This window comes from Pelmatolapia mariae, linkage group LG8 (genome assembly GCF_036321145.2).
Source record: "Pelmatolapia mariae isolate MD_Pm_ZW linkage group LG8, Pm_UMD_F_2, whole genome shotgun sequence".
In the NCBI taxonomy this organism is placed as follows: domain Eukaryota; kingdom Metazoa; phylum Chordata; class Actinopteri; order Cichliformes; family Cichlidae; genus Pelmatolapia; species Pelmatolapia mariae.
The window spans coordinates 28,480,108-28,500,927 of record NC_086234.1 but is presented as its reverse complement, the minus strand read 5'-3'; the positions used below and the strand labels follow the sequence as shown (position 1 = coordinate 28,500,927).

Sequence of the window (20,820 nt, the reverse complement as noted above, 5' to 3'; positions counted from 1 at the left end):
CAATCTTTTATAAATGACTTGCAAATACATATATATTATTCAGTTGAAATGATAACTGACTTGTTTCTGAAAACAGCTGGTCAATACACTTACAACGTAGGACACAGACAGTGTTGGTTTTAGTCTTTCAATTTGGATTTTTTACCTCAAACTCTGTGAATGTGAAACAATATTGTCATGTCATTATATGCGCTTCTTTCTCCTTATCATTTAAATGTTACTTTTACAGCCAGAAACAGAAGTAAACTTAGATCCAGATGAGCTATACTCTGTCAAAGATAAGAGGGACTTCTTCCAGAAGATTGGTGAGTTCAACAGCAAAATGTTCTTTCTTGCTCAAAAGACTTAATATCATTCACAAGATATATGTTTGACAGATTATTTGCCAACAAGTCATGTATAACATTTATAAATTCCTGCAATAACCTTTTCCCTTTCACCACACTTTTATCTCTAATGTATTGGTCAGATTCATGCCCAAGAATTTTTCTTGATTCCATATTTTCTTGAATGCTTGATTCCTGACTGGTAAAGCCAGGGGTTTAGCCTATTGTTTATTTTTGTTAAGAAGGTCCTCAAGTCAAAATATACACATTAAATGATTTTAGGCTGCAATCTTTATGGAGTTGCTTTTGACTAGTCGGTCCATGTTGTGATGTTTTTATGTTTTATAGGAGGTTTAAATATTGTTTTTCTATTTATAGAATTAAATTTGCATTTTCAGTGATTGCTCCTGTTGTGTTTTTTTAAAGTCATGGTTTTTCTTAATCCCATTTTCTTGTGCTGTCCTACAGCCACTCAGCCCAACCCTAAAGACCCTAAAACCCTAAAGACACGTCAAGCCCCAAGCCCAACCAGACAGCAACAGCACTCACCTCCATTAACTCCTCCTTTGCCCCCACCTGTAGCACCTAAGCCGGAAGGTAAGAGGATTTTACAAGTTCAAGGGTTCTCCGAACTGATCCTTCCTCTAAAAAACTCATTTTAATTCAGATCATTTAGGGTAATCTCCAAACTAACTACCAAATAAATGGTAAAATGATAGTAAATAATAATATTTTGTACCAAAAACATTATGAATTCAAGTCTTTTTACACGTGAAAGTCTGAGCCAAGGTTTATGTTGTTTGCATGTTACATTGTTTGTTTTTAATTTTGCTTAAGCATTTTTATCATGCAGCTAAGAACTTGACATAACATACCATTATTCTTTCATTTTTACTATTTGGGCTACCTCTCCTTATATCCAACAGTGTTACAATACTGCTGTTTCTTTTTTAATCATGATTCTTTGCTCTCCTGTACACTTTCATTTGAACTTTTTACAGTATTGTTGCAGCATATTTTAATTACAAACTTTAATTACAAACTTACAAACTCCTTCACTGATGTGTTACTGTAATTCATTGTTCCTGTCAATAGCTTCAGTGATGACCTTTCATACTTAATGAAAATTGGCCAAAATACTGAACCATCAAAGAAAGTGGGTTCGGTTCAGATAATAGTCCAAGCCAAAAACTTACATGTGAAAAGATCTGTAATAGAATCTGCTGCTAATGACTTGGTAACTGATGGCACAGAGCATCTTTACTGCAGAATTCTGACCTCAGCAGGCTGTTTTGGTGCCACTATGGGAATCAGCAGCATATTAGGAAGGCTTGCTAGTGTTTATATCTTACATTTCCTGCATTTTGTCTCCCATAGTGAAACATCCACAAAGCCCACCTGCAAGGGAAGTTGACCCCCCAAAAGAAAAACCAACCCCAACTCCCCTCACTAAGCCTCAACCTGAACCCACTTCCAGCATTCGGGAAATCATCAAACAGTTCAACAGCAGACCACAACCAGAACCCGAACCCTTTCAGCCCGTCAGGTCAGTCTGAGTACTTCATCCTATGTGTACACATTTCCATTAAAGTCTGAAATTGAAGTTTCCTTTAATCATCTGGATACTGCTTGAGCATTCTTTATATCTTACATGTGATGAAAAACTACCAAAGATGAGTCAGTATAAATGTTGGGGGGAAAATGGAAAGGCATTTTAGATTGTCAGAGGTTTGAGTATCACTTTAAACATAATTGGAGCTTTCACCAAATTTTGGTGAATGTGTCCACTTTGCAGCCAGTCACATGGCTATCCTGACCAATTCAGTCTGTTGATGTCGCCAGCTCTGATGTTGCTCCTCTAACAGACCATAGAAGGTACATTGCACTCTCTAAAACAGACTGATAGAAAATCCCTAACATTTTGCTGTTCACTTTGAAGCATCTCTGCCTCCTAAGGACATAGAGCCAGTTTATTCCCTTTTTGTGTACAGACTCAGGTTGTAAAAGGGTCACCATCCCAGGTCCTTAGAACTTTGGGGATGATGTCATCGGGAACTGCAGCCTTGCTCTCGCATAGTTTCTCCTGCTGTCACTTAACCTAGCCAAAAATTACAATAGGGAAGGGGTTCATTTTATGGGGAAGTTGAGGAAAAGGGAAAAGCGCTGAAAGTAGTGGAAGTTTATGGAATCCAGGATGTGTGATGGAGGAGGCACCACAATGGTATAAACTAACCTAACCCTGTTAAAGATATTATTTAGCTCTTTTGTTCTCTGCAGATTGCCCACTGGTTGTCCGTCTCCCATCTTGCACACAGTGGTTTTCTTCTTCCCACTCTATAGCATTGGTGGTGATGTTTGGCCTCCTGATGTCTTTGTTTGTACACCAGTATTAATTAATGTATCTTTTCCCTGGAATTTTTTAATTTTTTTTAAAAACTAATGTTTAAATGTTTTTTTTTTGTTTCCTTTTATTAGATTTTATATCTTAAGCTAGCTTGTTTTACTCGTATTCTATCAGTTCACAACAAAACTTTTTGGGAGCATGCATGTAAATGAAACCTCAATAGAATTGTCTTGTTTTCTACATATCTTTTTTCTCTTCTTTGCAGACATCCTGCAAAATCATTTGTAAAGAAGAGTAACCCCAAAGAGGAAGCTCTGGCTAAACTTAAAAACAAAGCACCAGTGGCACAACAGAAGGTCAGAATACAAACAAATAACTAGAAATCTTTTTTTTTTTGTTTATGCAATTACACTCTTAATTAGGTAATTCTTTAACTGTTTGACATCCTTTCTGTATGTAGAAACAGTGGGTGCCTCCTCCACCCCCTTCTCCAAAGACCCGTTCACCACAGCAATCTCCACCATCAACAACGGGTCGCAGAGTCATCTCCAACAGCATGAGACAGAAACAGCGCTCCCTGGAGGACCTGTTCAGCTCCCAGCAGCCCCAGCACCCTCCTCCTTCTCCCCCTGACTCCCCACCACCTTCCCCAGGCTTTCAGGACATCCCTGAGCCACCATCAATGGCTGCTCCATCAATAAGTGGGTGTCCCCTGACTTCATGTTTCCCCATACATCAGCATTAATCTGTGACATATTTGGCTGATAATTAGCATCGGCCGACAACAGTTCTATATGCCCTCATATAGAACTGAGGGCATGTATCTTTGTCAGTAACTTTAGTTTACTGTGTATTAACTATAGATGATGATATGCCAGAGGACGAAGGCATTCAGTCCAAACTCCACCGCTTCTCTGCTGGGGTTTACTTCTCATACTACAACATGCCAGGAAAACTGTTCCTGCGAAAAGAAGTAAGATTTGCATGCACACAAAAACAATTAGGAGGTTCACTTATATGGGTACTGTTTTGGGTCCTTCTCACTATTCACAATAGTAAGAAGGACCCATCAAATAGGGATGCTGTGGGTTTTGTGGAAACAAGATTATTATAAGAGGAGAAACTCCTTTCTTGAAAGACCAAGGTCTATTCAGTTTTAATAAAATTCAATTTTGTTTATGCCAAATCACAAGTGCCTTCAGGCAGTTGCCTCAAGGTGTTTAACCCTGGAGAACTCATTGGGTCAAATTTGACCCCATGGTTTCCCTAGAAAACCAATGGGGTCGGCTCTGACCCCATGGGTTCTCCAGGGTTAAGGTAAAACACAGTAATACAGAAAAAAAAAAAAAAAACTAAATTGCCCCCTTTAACCAAACACTTCACGACAGTGGAAAGGAAAAACTTCCTTTAAACAGGAAGAAATCTTCAGCAGAACTGAAATTAAGGTGGGGGTGATGAACCTAAGACAGGACAAAAGAATCAATGTGCAAGAGAGTCAGATATTTATAATAACTACTGAAAATATAGAGTGGTGTGTAAGCACAAAAAACACTCAGTGCAGTAGGGTAGCCCCCAGCAGACTAGGCCTATTGCAGTGTAACTATGGGAGGATTTAGGGTCCCCTGTTCCAGACCTGCTTTATCAAAAAGGAAAGTTTTAAGCCTAATGTTGAAAGCAGAAGAGTCTGTCTGGCTCCTGAATGGTAGCTGGTTCCACAGAAGATGGGCCTAAAAGCTGAAGGCTCCGCCTCCCATTCTACTTCCCATTCTTGTTGTTCTTAGGAACCACAAGTAAGCCAGCAGTCTGACAACTGCTGTCATTACTCTCACTGCACAATTCTGGAGCAATAGAATGAATTTGTGGTTTTTAAGAAAGACAGAAAATAATTGTTATAGCAGTCAAGCCTTAAAGTAAAAAATGTGTTAATATTTAAGTGGACATTGCAATTAAAAACGGCATTTCACTACACTTAGAATTTGAAGTACTGTTGTTATAAGTGTGTTAGCCCTGCGACAGACCTCTCCAGGGTGTACCTCGCCTCTTGCCCTATGACAGCTGGGATAGGATCCAGCACCCCCCGCGACCTTGAAAAGGATAAGCGGAAGCGAATGGATGGATGGATGTTGTTATAAGTCCATGTTAGTAACTGCAAGTTTTATGTGCAGGTTTTTTACCCCAGAGAGATGTTTAACCAGCCCTATATTCTTAATCTGTTGTGTGAACAGGTCTGTATATTTTTTGTTCATCTATATATCTGATAGACATGGTAGACACGCAGAGTCTGGAATTCTGTAATACTCTATTTTTACTTTTTTTTTTTTTTTTTTTAGATAATCAAGGACACTTACTCTGACAGCTGCGAGAAGATCAGCAGAGAGGAGAGAAGGAAGATGAAAGATCTGCTGGGTAAGATTGTGACAGTTTATCATAAACCTTAATGCGACAATGTTGCTTTTCCAATCATTATCTGCCTGTGGCTTGAGAGAATATGACTCAATTACACCATTTTTGCCACCCACAATAGCAAATTTCAACGTAGGAACAACTATAAACACCATCCAGGACAACAACATGAAGAAGAGGATTGTCATTGCAGCTCGAGACAACTGGGAAAACTACTTTACTCGTCTGTTCCCTGTGAAGGTGAGCAGGCCAAAAAATCAAAGTAAAAAACATGTACTGTCCGTTCCGTGATCAGTCGAGTTTGGTTGCTGCTTCTCTGAGCTTTACTGCTCTTTGTGTATTTAGCCAGCTGAATTCTACAATATACACTCTTCCACACCTTTATTTAGTATAACTATTCAAAAACAGGTATAGATTCAGGTTATTCTATCTAAGCAACCAATCAAATAGCAGCAACTCAATGCATTCAGGCATGTAGATATGAACAAGAGGTCCTGCAGATATTTCAACATATATTTATATATGTTTTAATATTTCAGTAGCTGCAAATCTACCTGGATTTTCCCACACAGCCTTTGTTAATCACACACAGTTTTGTATGTGATTAAGATAAGATCTTATTCTAGCAGTCAGCCTCATTGATCATATGACTAGGGCATCTAACTAGCCAGAAATGAAAGGTCATCCAGGTCGTCATGTGTTCAAGAAATTCCTGCAGTTTAACTACTTTGGTGTGTGTTATCTGGCTTCATGGATAGATAAAGCTGGGTATCGTCTGCAAAGCAATGAAAACTTATGTTGTGCCTTCCAATTATACTCCATGTAATTAGCTACATTAAAAACGTAATTAGTCCTAGCACTAAACCTGTGGATTTCCATAATTAACATTTATGTGTGAAGAGGACTTCCCAGTTACATGAACAAATTGGAGTCTATTTGATAGATATGATTCAAACGGATGCAGCACAGACAGATTATGTGTCAAACTGCACAGAAAAGTTGTCTGTTTGGTGATATTGGTTGTTGTTTTGACACATTATATTTGAAACAATCTCCCTCTTCAAACAGTTTATTTTTGCGCCCCTTCCTTAGTATTTAGTAGATCCTGAAGTACTGCAACCACAACGTTACTGGCATCTGTATGCATGAACACAAGGATGGGATTGTGTTGGGTGTGCGCTTCCACAGGCCCCGCTGGTTTAGAGACTTATTCCCATTAACGAAACAAGGAAGCAAGACGAACAGCTTTAACCGGTTTTTCACATGCTAGCACGGGAAGGATCTCAGAGCAGCCCTTCTGCCCTCGGTCTCAGACCACTTCGAAGAAAGAGCTTCCCCTGCAGGCTTTGATTCTGTGACACAGTTTACACAAACACCCATAGTAATTGAACTAAGACTTACAAATTTAAGTAACACAATAACAACATTTAATAATTTCAACCTAACAGATTGGATGGGGAAAAATGTGTGTAGAGTATGCAGGGTTCACCATGAGGTAATATTACTCTGATTTGTTGAGTATCTCCATGGTATCAGCTGGAAGATTGCACCATATGAAAAATAAGATGGTCAGATTGATGAATTCAGATTCAACATTACTCTGGATTGTTTCTGCCCATTTTGATGTTTTTATTATAATAACATATACAGTATGTTCAGGGGTATATGATTGAGATATTGGGTCTTGATTGAGACACTAAAGTCATGAGCTGTGTAGTTTAAAGTGCAATACAGTAGAATCTATTGCACTTTACACTTCTTACAGATATTTATTTGCAAGCATCTTCTGTTTGTATGCAGCCAGACAGTGGGGATGCCCAGGTGTTGGGTGTGTCTCATCGCGGGATTCGTCTCCTCAAGATGGTGAGGGCATTGGGGATAAACCCCAAACATCTCCGGCTACTCAAAGGTTACAGGTAAGCATTTGCATGCACAAATTCACATGAGAGTAAGGTATTTATTTGAAATACTTTCTCACTGTGTATGTACATTCTACATACTATCCATTTTTAATATTAAAATAAAAAATCTCATCTGGATCCATAATATACATGCTAAATAAATGATATAAAACGTAATTATCTCTACGTAAAGTTCATTATTTATTATCCTAAAACAGTCATTCTCAAACTGCAGGCTCCCTCTAGTGGTACACAGGAAGTCTCTGAAAAATATTTAAGATTAAATAATTATACCATGTTCTGACTGAGGGATTTCTGAAAAATTAAAATGTACAGCTCGGCCACATACGCTATGTTTTTTCCACTCGATAAAAATTAACGTAAGGATTCCCGGTGGTTAGGGACAAATGCAATCGCATGGCAGGGTGCTGTAAATGGACCAAACTTCAGTCAGGAGAACAACTGAGATAATCCATCCACAATATGAGGTTAGTCATTAATATACTGCTGCATGGGCTGGGCTGTAGTTACATCATAAGGGTTTAAAAACTGGGCTTTAAAATGAATATTGGTAATAAAATCTGAGAGAGGCCGACAGTGATCACTGCCTTTTTTTAGGGGCTTGCTCAGATTAAATAGAACAAGATACAAAGCATTTAAACATGTTAAAAACACAACAGCCTTAATAAACACAGTAGTTTGGACCCGGAAGCAGGATTATACGTCATCACTTAAAGACCAGACATCCCACCTACAGTTGTTATTATTATCACTTGTCACATCCTGTTTATGACAATTAAAATAAATAACATTCATATAAGAAATAAAATTGTCTCATGTAAACTGTATATGGTTTTAAATAGGCCTATACTACTGTACTTTAATGTCGGTCATAAGTTCATAAGTTTCATAACTTTAAAAGCGATATATTTTATGAGGTGGTACTCGTTGTGAAAAGTTTGAGAATCACTGTCCTAAAATATTATTTATTTATTTATCATCCTCATTAGCAAAATATACCAGCCTGACCTGGAACTGCCCCCTAAATTGGCCAACACCCCCTCTCCCCCTGCAGCTCAGCGAAAAACACACCCCATGGCCACGAAAACAAACATTGTTAACTTTGCCTGTCAGTCGTTTTCATAATGTGGCTTTCAAGTACAGTCCAAAGTTCACGCTCCCAAGATATCAGCAGCTATATTGTTCCACTGTTTTCATCAGCTAGATTAAGTTGCTACGGTAATAACTATCACAGGTCTCGTGTGCTATTCCTTATGGAAGATTTTGCTACATGTTTGATATTTGAATTCATTCTTGCTGTTGTTTATTGCACTAAATGTTAACGTGGGTCTTCATGAATAAAGTTTTGCAGAGGTGCTGTCAGCTCACCTTCAGGGTGAAGACACAGTGGCACTGGAGCTGAAAAGTGAAAAACTGGTGTTGCAGTCACGCAGGGCTCCTCAGATCATTGCTATGATTCAGTTATTCATCCAGGAACTCATCAAGGTACTTTTTTTATAATCATAGTTCATTCCATGGTCTATAATTTTAAAGGTTTTCAGCTTATATTGACAGTCTCCTTGTCTTTAGAGCCTCTTCAATTTTAGTTCATCTCTCACTCCTCCCTTTAGGACTCAAACCATGTAGTTGCCCTGAAAAGTTTTGTAACAGATGACAAGAGTCTACTCAGCTTCAATAAGGGTGATATAATCAAACTGCTGCCAATGGAAGGGCTAGAGCCAGGTAAAGTCATGACTTGAATTGTAGTCATATGTTTATGTTAGTTTTGAAGACAAATATTATTTTCATTGTTTCCAGTCTAATTAGATTTGTCTGTTTCACCAGGCTGGCGTTTTGGCAACAAGGGAGGACGTTCTGGTCTTTTTCCAGAAGACCTCACCCAGCCATCTGCAGCCCCAGACTACCACTGTCTCAATCTAAACCACAGAGATGAGAAGAGGAAAAGCATGAGGAAGACTAGATCTGAACCCAAAGTTCCATCTCCAGCTCTCATCAACAAACGCATGGGCAGCCCTAATTCAAAGCAGCCTGGAAGAGAGGCTTCACCCCACGGCTTGGTGCATGGATCTCTCCAGAGATCACAACAGAGCTCAATGCAGGGGTCAGTCCTCAACTTAGAGGTGAACTCACTGATGGCTGACTTTGCCATGAAGTACTTCAGGTAGGATAAAAGCATGCTAAGTATTATTGTGAACTATGCTGAAGTGGTTTGGGGTCATATAACATGGAAAGTATAACTTTGTTCCACCCTTCTTTGTTTATCGAAGACTGGGGACAACAGGTCTGCCAGCCAACGGAAGGAATTTTTCACAAGTGATTGAATACACAGAGGTAAGTTGTTGCAGTCCCTCTGATGTCATATGACCACATGTTTTAGTGTGAAATTAGTTAGATCTAATCCTATAACCAATAGTCAATGCACACCTATAATAGATGCCTTCCTGCAGTAAAATATGCCTTGTAATCTCTGAAAATAGAATAGAATAACTTTATTATCCACATCAATGGAAAATTGTCTTTCGTTCACCAAGCCATGAACAAATTAGTCAAATCACTTTATATCATCGCACATTCATACATACACATACAAATACAACAGAACAAACACACATCACAGCATGTCATTGTTCAGTATACTGATTGGTCTTGGGACAAATGATTCCTTATACATCTTTTTGCTAGCTAAAGGTGTCCTATAATGTCCAGATAAAGAGGGTGTTCACTAGGGCTGGGCCATATCATACCGTTCACGGTAATACCGGTATAATGTTGGGCAACGATAAGAAAATGAAATATCGCGATAGAATATGGGTAAAACATGCATGCGCAGTGCCTTTGTTTTCATACGCACATGGTGGAAAAAGCATGGCGGCGACGGAGAATGAGAAGGGCAAAAGCGGATCGTTGAATGAAACGGATGAACCAGAATTGGCTTGTAAAAACCAGCACAGTCTGCCGTCAAGGGCGAGCATTGGTTAATGGTCATCATGTGACTGATGCAAGCCAGATCCTTTTATTTGGCAAAATTGTGATTAATAGTTAAATGTATTCCAATAAAATTTGAAACCGTTTGCTCAAGACCCCCTTTGTCACGGTTCTGGGTCGGTGTGACCCAGTATTTTGAGTTATGTTTTGGTTTTGAATGATGGATTTTTCACTGTTATACTGGTGGTGGTGGTGATGATGATTATTATGATGATAGATTATTATTAGAGTTCCATGTTCTGTTTAATTGTGTCTCGGGTTTTGTGTCTCATGTTAGCATTTAGGTTCCATGTGTTATTTTCTGTCTGTCTCTCAGTGTCAGGTCTGCGTCTTGGTGTAGTGTTCTCGTTTCCTGTTTTATTGTGAAGGTCTGCGTCTCATGTGAGTGTGTTCAGTTTTACCTCTGTCTCGTCTTGTTGATTATTCCCAGCTGTGTCTCCCTTCTGTTGCCCATTCCCTCATTACTACCCAGTGTATTTAAGTCGCGTCTTCTGTGTTTGTAGTTGCTGGTCCGTCTGTGTATCCACCCTGCTTCATTTTGTGTGTTTCCCTGCTGTCAACCGTCATCTGTTTCTGCCCGCTCTCATTCATGTTCAGGTTGTGTTCTGTAGTCAGTTTGTTCCCAGTTTAGTTTAGTCTCTGCTCCGTTCGCCATTTTGTCCATTTCATTTTGTGTTTAATAAACCACCCTCACACCTGTACAAGTGCCTGCGTTTGGATCCTCCTTTATTTTCCACACGGCTCATCTCACTCGCCGTGACACCCTTCAACTGTGCTAAACACACACTTAAAATGTGTCCATGGAGAGAGTCTGGCCCTTTTCCTCAGACAGATGATTGGCTCTGGGCTACATCAGCCAATATAGTACTAGTCCTTTTAAAAAAATCTTCAGTGTCAAAATGAGCATAAAAATTATTCAAATTATTCACGAAGAACAGACAGATGACTGACAGCGGTACACTTGGCCCTTAGGAGCCCTTCCCGTCATCCTGTTAAGACCCTCCCATGCCTGATGAGGGTTCCCTGTAGGGAACTGATTTTCAGCCTAATTTTAAAATCAATCTTTGCCCTGTTAATCTTAGGCCTAATTTCTGTCCTTTTACCATGAAGGATTACAGTATTGCCATTTAGAAATGCAATCTTTCTCTTACTGAGACAAATCTTGAGCTCTTTTGTCAGCCACAGCTTATTATTTGTGAACATAGTAAATTTTCTAGTTTGAATCACAGATTTCTCATGAAATTGTATATATGATGTAATGCATCAGTTAATTCATGTGGATCGTTAATTGTGTCAAAGAAGTTTGTTACTTCAAAACAGTGTCTTAATCTTCTGAAGGCAGGAGAAGTAATTGCCACATAATTTTAACAAATAAAATACATATGATCTAGAATCATCACACCTAGTCCTATCCAGAATCAACAAATTGTTTGGCATTGTCCACTCCAAAGCGATCGATGGCTATAACACTGAGGTATATTATAGAGACTTTGTGTAGATCAAATGAGTAACTCCAATGCTTTGGCAAAAATAACTGTTGATCACGATGAATTCAGACTCTATGGCATTTCCAAGATGTTTATTATACATATTTGAATCTAGTCAGTGTTAATGAAGCTTTGTGAAATAATGAAACTAAAAGCTAACTGTGATGTGTGTCTTTTTTACACAGACTCCCATCCAGGAATCTCTCATTCTCTATAATGACCCTGAAATCAAGGAGTTATCTATTCAGTGTTTCACAAGTGAGTGTACCCACAATAACACATGGTATTATAGATTGAAACTTTTTTTCTGTTCTTTCTTCATCCACGCATTTGTCTGTCCTTTCAGACATGATGGAGTACATGGGAGACATGCCAATGAGGAAGAACAGCAGCCAGCCAGAGTGTCTGAGGCAGATTCTTCTGGTGAGTGCATATTCAAACAGTTTATCTGTAAGTTGGGTGGACTTTTGTTTTAATAGTAATGACTTTCTCACTTCTGTTCAGCTAGGGAAGGAAAAGGAACTGCTGAGGGATGAAATATTCTGCCAGGTTATCAAGCAAACTACCAACAACCCAAAAAAGTAAGCCTATCAAAAGTAAAGAGTCTATTTAAAAGCCGTAAACTGCGATTGAACAGATTTGGGTTCTTAAAGAGATTTTTTATTTTTCAAATTTAACTTTTGTTTGCAAATTGCACATTGACTGAGCTTGCATGAAGTTATGTGCTGTACTGTACTGTGCACATTCATACCTGTTCAGGCAGATTGTCCAGCACTGCCCTTTCTGCTACTTTCTGTTTTACTTAAGTAACATTGAACGGTAGGTGATTAAAGACTTACCATGATTTTCAGTAATCATGTCCTATGCTTTACCTACACTTATGACTGATGAGCTTTGATAATAGCTTAAATAACTGTGTTACATTATGATACATTTATTAATAAGTTTATTCAATGCATGCAATTTACTTGATGAAAAAAAAATTGTTGTGTTACTTTAACTTCTAATGTTTCTTTTCAACTATCATAACACTAGCCAGCTATCATGTGCTGTATAACCCAGAAATCATCTTTTTAAAGTATTGTTCTCAGGTCTAAATAATATTATGCATACTGAGCTTACATTATATTGCATCTACCTCTTCTACTATTTCCTAAAACCGTGTTATAAGATGGTAAATAATATACTTTTAAACTATTGATTGTGAATTATAGGACTGCAGTGCTAACTGTAGAATGGAATCAGATTTTGACAAAGATTAACCAGAAGTGTAGAACTTTAACAAGTTATCCAAAGCTTCAACTAAGGGGATTCTTTGTGAAATGTTGGATCTGAGAAAAGCTTAACCACTATAATTGTTGAAAACCATGCAGTGTTTAACTTTTTTTATATAAATGTAAGTTCTGTTTATCTGCAATTGGATATTTAAAAGGAATATTCTTTCAGTCGAGAGGTGGTGTTTATTGTTTATTTGCTTTTCATTCTCAACTTATTAATTTGATGATTACAGCTTTGTATTTTCTTACATTAATGTCATGCTTAGATGTATTTTTATGCTTTGTAGGACAATTTGTCACTTTTCTTTCATAAGTAATATAAATAATAAAAGCAATTCAAATGGTAAAGCAGGAATACAAACAAAGGAAGAGACTTAGGTAATATTGCTGTTTTGAGGATTATATTATGATAAAAATCCTTATTAATTAATGATTTTTGCAGGCATAAAAGGAAAATAACTTGTTTGTAGCAATCTACATTCATAGAAAGATAAAGGAGGTTTTGTCTTTATCTTTTAGATGACAATAAAGAAAGGTAACGGCTTTAGGCAGTCTCTTGTACTTGTACTTTGGGCATGTACAGTTTCACACTACAGTTACATTACACCTCAATTTAAAGTGTGAAAAAAGTGCAGTGTCTCAGGCTCATCCCAACACAGCACTGACCTCACAAAGGTGAATGCCATGGCAGGTCACCTTATAGATACAGTAAGCGAAGGGAAATAATAAGTGCACATGCCTCCATCTTTTACATCTTCTACTTTTACATGTTTTGCAAGATTGTAATATATAAGAGCTAAAAAGAGAATAGTGCCTTTTTATTATTTTTTATTATTTATTTATTTTTTATTTATTTTAATTGGCTCTTTAGCATCATCTTTAGTGTTTAAAAATCCCTTACAGATTCAAGATCATTCATGCTTCTCACTTCCACTAACCGCTACTTAGTCTGCAATAATTACAGTGCACTATTTACAAAAAAACTCAACTTTGATTTTTTTGATTTGATCTTTGATGTATTTTTTGCAATTATCATCTGATCTTGAATCTGCAGGTCCAGCTGTTCCTTAGGTTGGCAACTACTCAGTGTGGTGGCTGGCTTTTTCCCTTGCTCTACTACACTGCAGCCTTATATCACACGCTACCTCGATGACATCTCTCAGGATTATGAGCACCCATACCATGGTAGAGGAAGTTGTTTTGATGAGGAAAAAACTTATATGTCAGTTTAATGTTTCAATACCTTCTTCACTAATATGATGTCCTCCTCAGAACTGGCATCTTTGAGTCATGATAACCTCCAGCGCTCTCTTCGTTTTGGTGGTCGCCGCAATATCCCCTCATATCCCGAGATAGAAGCAATACTGGCAAGTTGACTTACTTACTCAAACAATACAAAGTTCTGATTGATCTGGCCTCATCATATAATAATGAATATTTAATATTACCACCCTTACAGTAGACTTTGCTCTCAGACTATAGACTTATTTGTGATTCTGATACTTTGTAAAAGTTTTGTAGAATAAGATGCAGAGCTTTCAGCTATCAGGGCCAGCTCGGGATTTTGGGAGACAGATGCCTTCTCTTCTTTTAAGATTAAGCTTTCCTTTTGATGAAAACTGTTATTTAGACTTTGATTAGGTGAATCGTCCATTATTTAGGCTACTATTCATTTAGAGTGCTGGGGGAGTGCTTTTTTTGTACGCTCCCTTTTTTCACTCCCCATGTGTTTATGCTCCACTATTGCATGTCATTAACTTTTGCTTAGTCTTTCTATGTGTTTATATGTTTTGTTCCATTTGTCGTTCTTGCTCTCTCTATGTTCTTTTTTTTGTTTTGGTTTTTCTTCTCTTTCCTTTGACACCCCATCCAGCCACAGTAGATGACTGTGCCTCCTTGATACTGGCTCTGCCAGCGGTCTCTCCCTGTTCTTGGTTGTAGGGTCCTGACCCAGCTAAAAAAAAAAAAAAAAGCCTTAAATGAACTGAATGTAATTAATTACATTCATTCAGCAGATCTCATTTTGAGTGTGTTTTCATTTTCTTCAGGCTGGCCAAACTTCTATCTATATTCCTATCCACCTGCCAGGAGGAGTGGAATTTCCCATACAAATAAAAAACTTCAGTGTAAGATTTATTTATACATATTTATTTATCCATCAGAAAAACCATCTTTATATTATTTATTATTAATATTCTATGGTGTAATTTTTATTGCTTCACATAGGTCACTGAAGATGTGGTAATGGAGCTGTGTAAAGAAATGGGCATCACCCAACTCAAAGAAATCAAAGAGTTCTCCATCCTTGTCATTAGACAACAAGGTAAACCAGAATATGACATCGCTGTCTGACACAGGAAAAAAAAGTTCAACTCATGCACTACCAAATGTGAAGCATGCTTCACATTTACACTAGACACTACACTAGACTACCCTTGCTACCCTGATTAGTATGTTTACTGTGATAAGAAAATAGCTTTAAAATGTGTGTGTGTGGGGGGGGGGGGGGAGAACTCAAATTAAAGTACTGTACTGTACAACTTCAAACTCCTGTCTTTAAAGCATTCTTTAAATCTATTATGTGCAAATATATCATAAAAATCTGCAATCCTATTTCTAAAAGGTAATTTGTAAATCTTTGTAAAACTTTGCATAGCATATCACCTTCATGTATAAATATTTGTGCAGGTATGTATAATATTAATAATATTAAAGTTATTTTCTCATTTGAAATACATTTTTCATTCCAAATTTAATGCCAGCAGAAAACTTTTAAAAGAAGGGTAGAACAGGCTCACATTTACTACTGTTGCTTACTTTTTTTTCATTATTAAAATAATGTTTCATAATGTTTGTTTGTTTTCACTATATCAGTACCCACGTGGTGCTTTTACTGTAAAGTCATGGTTGCCTGAAATGAGAAATACTTTTCCTAAAAAAGGCATTGTCTTAACACCAAGGTATATTTAAAAAAAACAAACAAACAAAACAATACAGTGCAGAACAACTGAACCCAACCATTTCCCAACAAAACAGCACAAGCACGGGATTCCTCACTACAGGGTTCAAGCATTCAAGTTTTTCTTTTATGTTGTCCCTTCAGTGTAGATGTTTGTGGATACTTCAAGAAAGCCACGGGGTTAAGAAAAAGATGAACAGATTTTTGCCCCCTTCCTTACTCCTCTGCTCCCCACTTCTTAGATGGGATTGTGCGTCCCCTTCATTTTGAGGAGTACCTGTTTGACTTTCTGGTGGAGGACAACTCAAGCTCCTTGTTGCTGAGAAGAGTGATGTGGAGAATGCCTCTTTCTTTCATCAATGATCTTTATGTGGATTTCCACTACCAACAGGTAACATAATGACTTGAATGTAGCTTGAATAATCTTATTCTAATCTAACCATTACTGCTTGTGTGTGTTTGTGTGTAGCTTCTTGCAGACTATCTGAGCGGGCAACTGATGCTTCCTCCTGTCACAGGAGGGTCATCAACAATCCAGCAGATAGCAATGCTGTCAGCCCTGCAGCATCTGGCTCTGGGCCTGCAGGACCAGCCCTCACTGTGAGTTACACAGTCACAATAATCAGTTAAAGAGTGGACTGTTTATAAAAGACTACCTTTAATCACCTGTTGTTGCCTCAAAGAGCTCCATCTTGTGTGTGTTTCTGCTTTCTTTAAAAATCTGACTAATTAACATAATTTTGTTTGGTTAAATTCAAAATATAAAAATACAAATAAAAAGCTGTTCTTCCAACTTTACAGAGGTGTGATACTTGATGATACTTAATTTATTTATTATTATTTTTTATTTTTTAATACAGCCATCTGATAACACATAATTGAGTAAAAAAAAATGTGTTTTATATTTTACATTCTTCAGTGCAGTGAGTGATTTGAACTATTGCGAATATCTCAAGAAATATCATGCAGTCATCACTTAAAATGGTCAAGAAAGAAGGTGGGGTGCTAAGTTAACAATTGCGGCTAGCAAGTTATATTCATAACTTTATCGTGGCAAATTACAGACACAGAAGTAATACACTAGAATTTCACATACCAAAAGTAGATACTTAGAGGAGGTGAGGCATAGGAAACAACAATCATCTATAACTCCCTGTGTCAACAGCCCTGTCAATCCAAGCGGCCCCTTCCTTCCTATCTGAATAAATGAGTTATTAAAAAAACAACCTGCAGCTGTTATGAGGAAAACTGTCCAGCGAGACCAAAACAGTTTTTGTAACAGCCAAAAAACATTTTGACTGCAAGAATTATAAGATTGGCATTTCAGTATGAGAGTCTGGGGGCACTGACACATATTTAGAGCCTCAAGTAGACAGTAGAGGAACTGCACTGTTTTAGTTTCCAAGTTCAGCGCTGGCCACTTGATTTTTGTCAGGGTTGTGCTGGTTTCCATCAAAGGGTTTTATCCAGTTTTGATGACTAAATGAGTAGGTGTGTACTGATTTGTATTGTAAGTACTGAATAGAGTGTTCTCGGACAATAAAGAGAAACACTTTTGAAAAATTTTCTGGCAAATTTTATTATTTGAAATATGTCACTAACATCATGTATGTAATGTTAATAAATGTATGTATATACTGACTCGTGCATTTCTCTTTAAGGTCAGAAATAAAGGGGTACCTGCCTTCCCACACTGGGCTCCGTAATAAAGTGGAGGAGATCCTCACTTTCTGTCAGGGTCGGATTGCTGCCATGCAGTCCCTTAGCCCTCAAAATGCCAAAGTACAATTCATTGGTAGGTAGTATCTCTTCTCTAGCTCATCTTTTCTCTCCCTCTTCTGTTGATAATATTTGTCTAAATTCTGTATTTTTCAGAAATTCTGAGTTCTCTGCCCCTGTTTGGATCCAACACTTTCCTGGCTGAGAAGGTGAGCCAGCGTGGTTGTCCTTCTCCGTGTGTGGTCTGCATCAACCAGGAAGGAGTGCTGTTCCTCCACTCTAAAACACAGGTGCTGGTCTTTTAAAGAGTGTCTCTTGCCTTCTGTTCTTCTTTTCTGAACCTGATGATTTTTTCATAGAGTTTAGTGTTTTTTCATTAAATAAGTCTAAGATCCAGTCTGAAGCATAATTTGTCCTGTGTCAAGCCACAAATCTCTCTGCTAATGCTAAGCAAAAGGTGTATGATATATCATATCAGCTGTTTTGTTGTTGTCTCTATTTGATGCAGGAGCAAGTGTTTCGGATTCCTCTGACTGATGTTCAGTTCATGCGCACCATTCACCCCAATAAAAAAGGCAAGGTGCCAGCCGTGGACATTGACTATGGCAATCCAGCTGCTCCCAAAAAAATCACCATTCATCTCAAACAGGTAATGACTTTTTGATCTGTTTTTATTTCACTGTGTGTGTTCTGTATTTTTATTGGAACAAACAAGCATTTTCCTCGTTTGGCATCTTTGTGTGTTCCACAGTCGGATTAAGAGGATAAAAATGTCCTGATACTTCTGGGGGGTTTTTCATACTATTTGTTTTCCATAATTTGGCATTTCCAATTAATCTTTTATTCACTCAGTTGTTTTAACATTTGACCAAAGCATCCCTTAATACATTTTTAAAAAATCCATTTACTTTCTCCAGTGTTATAAATCCTCTCATTTAAAGACTTTTTCAGTAAATGGTTACTCACATGTCAAAATGCTTGTCAATGATTTTGTGCAGTGGGTTAACTTCTACTTTGGTGTCAGTGACACACATCACCAAAGAAGTTGTCAAAAGATTTTTGCATTCAAGTCTGATTTAATTTTTAAATCTCTGTTTCAGGCTAAACAGTTGTGCCACACCCTTGCTCTAATAATGGAAGAGCTGATTCGACCAGCAATCTCCAGTTCCATTTCAAAGTAGATTCAGTAGATACAGAGAGAAAAGACAGGTTTTGTTCTTTTTATTGTTATTGTTGTTTTATTATTGCTATTGTTGAAACAAACTGAATAGAAACATGCAGAAATGATCCTGATATGTGTCCTGTGTTATATGAATGGAAACCTGCAACACGTAACACTCATTAAGCAGCATACTAAGTGAGAGACAATGTATCAGAATAAACGTAAGCCTTAAATTTGATCATAATCTGAACTATAAACTGTTGTTGGAATGCAAAGTTGATTAATTATTGGAATGAATGCTGATGTCATTTAAGTAAATTAGCATCATTAAAGATTTACATTACCTGCTTAATAAACCGTATGTGCGGTTTTTTTCCTATCTTCTTTCACTAGTAGGCTTCCATAAATGAAGTATAATGATCACAGATGCAATCTGAAAGCTGTAATTCTGATCAAATTTACAAATCTGCAGTTAATCAAAGCAATAAATATTTTACTTTATGACAATTCACAAATGAGTACTCCATGACTGCACACCTACTGAGCTTTACTTAAGTATACATCAAGACAAGCTTTCTCAGTTATTCTTATTTCGAAAGTGACCCAGGTCGGATTTGAAAATATCGGATTTGTGCCGTTCACACTGTCATACCATGATCGGATATGGGTCGCATAGGGTAAAAAAAGTCGGATTTGATGCGCTTTCACCTGCAGTGTGAACGTAGCCTTATTCAGTGACTGGAGCATTGCCTCTGTCTCCTCCGTCCACCGAATCTAGTTAGGACACCTAGAGCCTATTAGATTGGTGAGGGGGAGACACCCTGGCAGAGAGGGATAAATAGGGATACATCGGTGGTAGAACCCTGCCATGCCAAGAAAAGATGTAAGTTTTCTTGTCTGTGGCAAAGGGCAGGACTCAATAGCACCAATTTTGCTTACTTGCGGTTTTATCACCCCATTTCCTATGACAAATCCCAGATATTCAGTTTCAGCTTCGACAAAGACACATTTTGATGGATTAACAGTTAGCACAGCTGCTTGGAGATGCCCTCGTACCTTTGCTAGATGTTTGAGGGATTCGTCCCAGGTATAGCTGTAAGTCATAATATCATCAAGATACGCTGCAGTGAACTCTGATAGCTTGGTACTGTGTGATGTTAGGCCACACAGTACCTGATCCATCAGCCTCTGAAGTGTTGCAGGGGCTCTACGTAATCCAAAAGGCAGGACTGTGAATTGGAATAGCCTTCATGGTGTCCAGAAGGTGGTCAGCTCCCCTGAGCGTTGAGTGAGTGGTACCTATGTTAGATATAATAGTGAATAATAGCTTATGAATTTAGACGTGCAGACAGTGTCTCTTCACCTTGAAACCTCTACACTTTCTGTCTAAACACAGATGATAAGGTGGGTCATTGGGACTACTTGAGACAAAACAATATCTGGAGTCTCAGTCAGGGTTGCTTTTACGGTGACTAGGACAGCAGGTTATTAGGTGAAAGATGAGAGAATTGGGAAAAGCATTTAGTACTCATGTAGCAGACTTCCCTTTTTAGGTGCTGTTACACCGCTAGTCTAGGCATGTAGAGACGCACATAAGATTCTGAGGAGAGAGAAGCAAGTACACCCCCCCCCCCGGTTCCCAAGCCAAACAACGAACCCGGTTATGAGTAAAAAAAAAAGGTGATTTTATTAAGTGACAAGAAGCACAACTCCAAGGTGAGCCCGGGCCAAAATAATAAACAAAACCAACTAAGTCCCACCAGAGAAAACTAACTAAATCCTAAGAAAGAAACAAAACAAACAAATGACAATAACTATCCCTCGCTTCCTGGCCCAGAAACAGAAGAAAATAGTTCAAAACAAAAAGGCGGCACACCCCTTCGGCTTCAGCCTATGCACGCATAAGCACTGGACTCATATACTCACATCTGGCGGCTCTCACGGAGCTCACTTACACATAACAAAATTACACAAAGAATTTCGAGCCAGGGCCAGGTCTGAGTCTGCTGTCAAGTCAGTTCACTCTCGCTCGTTTCTCTCTCTCTCTCTTCCGGCAGCTGTCAGAGCAGCTTTTTTTAACCCAGTCCAATGATCCATGGTCCAATCAGCAGCCCACTGCTCTTTATTAGAGGAAGGACCTGCAGAGATTCTTAAAACACAGTAAAGAAACACAACACAGCAGCTAACACAGATTTCCTATGGCCACGGGCCGTAACAGGTGCTGCTCCCCTGGATT

At 38.2% G+C, this 20,820-nt stretch overlaps 1 protein-coding gene across 1 annotated transcript in view; it reads left to right on the top strand.

Moving 5' to 3' along the window:
• myo15b (myosin XVB) overlaps nucleotides 1-18,614 on the top strand; it is a 162,103-nt gene extending 143,489 nt beyond the window's left edge. Inside the window, exons 40-66 of the mRNA XM_065471583.1 lie at nucleotides 230-317; nucleotides 816-923; nucleotides 1,704-1,872; nucleotides 2,936-3,026; nucleotides 3,182-3,371; nucleotides 3,534-3,643; nucleotides 4,836-4,895; nucleotides 5,001-5,076; nucleotides 5,195-5,313; nucleotides 6,874-6,989; nucleotides 8,339-8,480; nucleotides 8,606-8,717; nucleotides 8,820-9,156; nucleotides 9,263-9,326; nucleotides 11,653-11,725; nucleotides 11,814-11,890; nucleotides 11,972-12,048; nucleotides 13,799-13,929; nucleotides 14,017-14,111; nucleotides 14,793-14,870; nucleotides 14,971-15,067; nucleotides 15,946-16,094; nucleotides 16,173-16,303; nucleotides 17,365-17,498; nucleotides 17,579-17,712; nucleotides 17,931-18,071; nucleotides 18,523-18,614. Of these exons, the coding sequence (XP_065327655.1) occupies nucleotides 230-317; nucleotides 816-923; nucleotides 1,704-1,872; nucleotides 2,936-3,026; nucleotides 3,182-3,371; nucleotides 3,534-3,643; nucleotides 4,836-4,895; nucleotides 5,001-5,076; nucleotides 5,195-5,313; nucleotides 6,874-6,989; nucleotides 8,339-8,480; nucleotides 8,606-8,717; nucleotides 8,820-9,156; nucleotides 9,263-9,326; nucleotides 11,653-11,725; nucleotides 11,814-11,890; nucleotides 11,972-12,048; nucleotides 13,799-13,929; nucleotides 14,017-14,111; nucleotides 14,793-14,870; nucleotides 14,971-15,067; nucleotides 15,946-16,094; nucleotides 16,173-16,303; nucleotides 17,365-17,498; nucleotides 17,579-17,712; nucleotides 17,931-18,071; nucleotides 18,523-18,603 (3,180 nt within the window). The 3' untranslated portion in view covers nucleotides 18,604-18,614. The remainder of the gene's footprint in view (nucleotides 1-229; nucleotides 318-815; nucleotides 924-1,703; nucleotides 1,873-2,935; nucleotides 3,027-3,181; nucleotides 3,372-3,533; nucleotides 3,644-4,835; nucleotides 4,896-5,000; nucleotides 5,077-5,194; nucleotides 5,314-6,873; nucleotides 6,990-8,338; nucleotides 8,481-8,605; nucleotides 8,718-8,819; nucleotides 9,157-9,262; nucleotides 9,327-11,652; nucleotides 11,726-11,813; nucleotides 11,891-11,971; nucleotides 12,049-13,798; nucleotides 13,930-14,016; nucleotides 14,112-14,792; nucleotides 14,871-14,970; nucleotides 15,068-15,945; nucleotides 16,095-16,172; nucleotides 16,304-17,364; nucleotides 17,499-17,578; nucleotides 17,713-17,930; nucleotides 18,072-18,522) is intronic.
• Nucleotides 18,615-20,820: the final 2,206 nt, after the last annotated feature.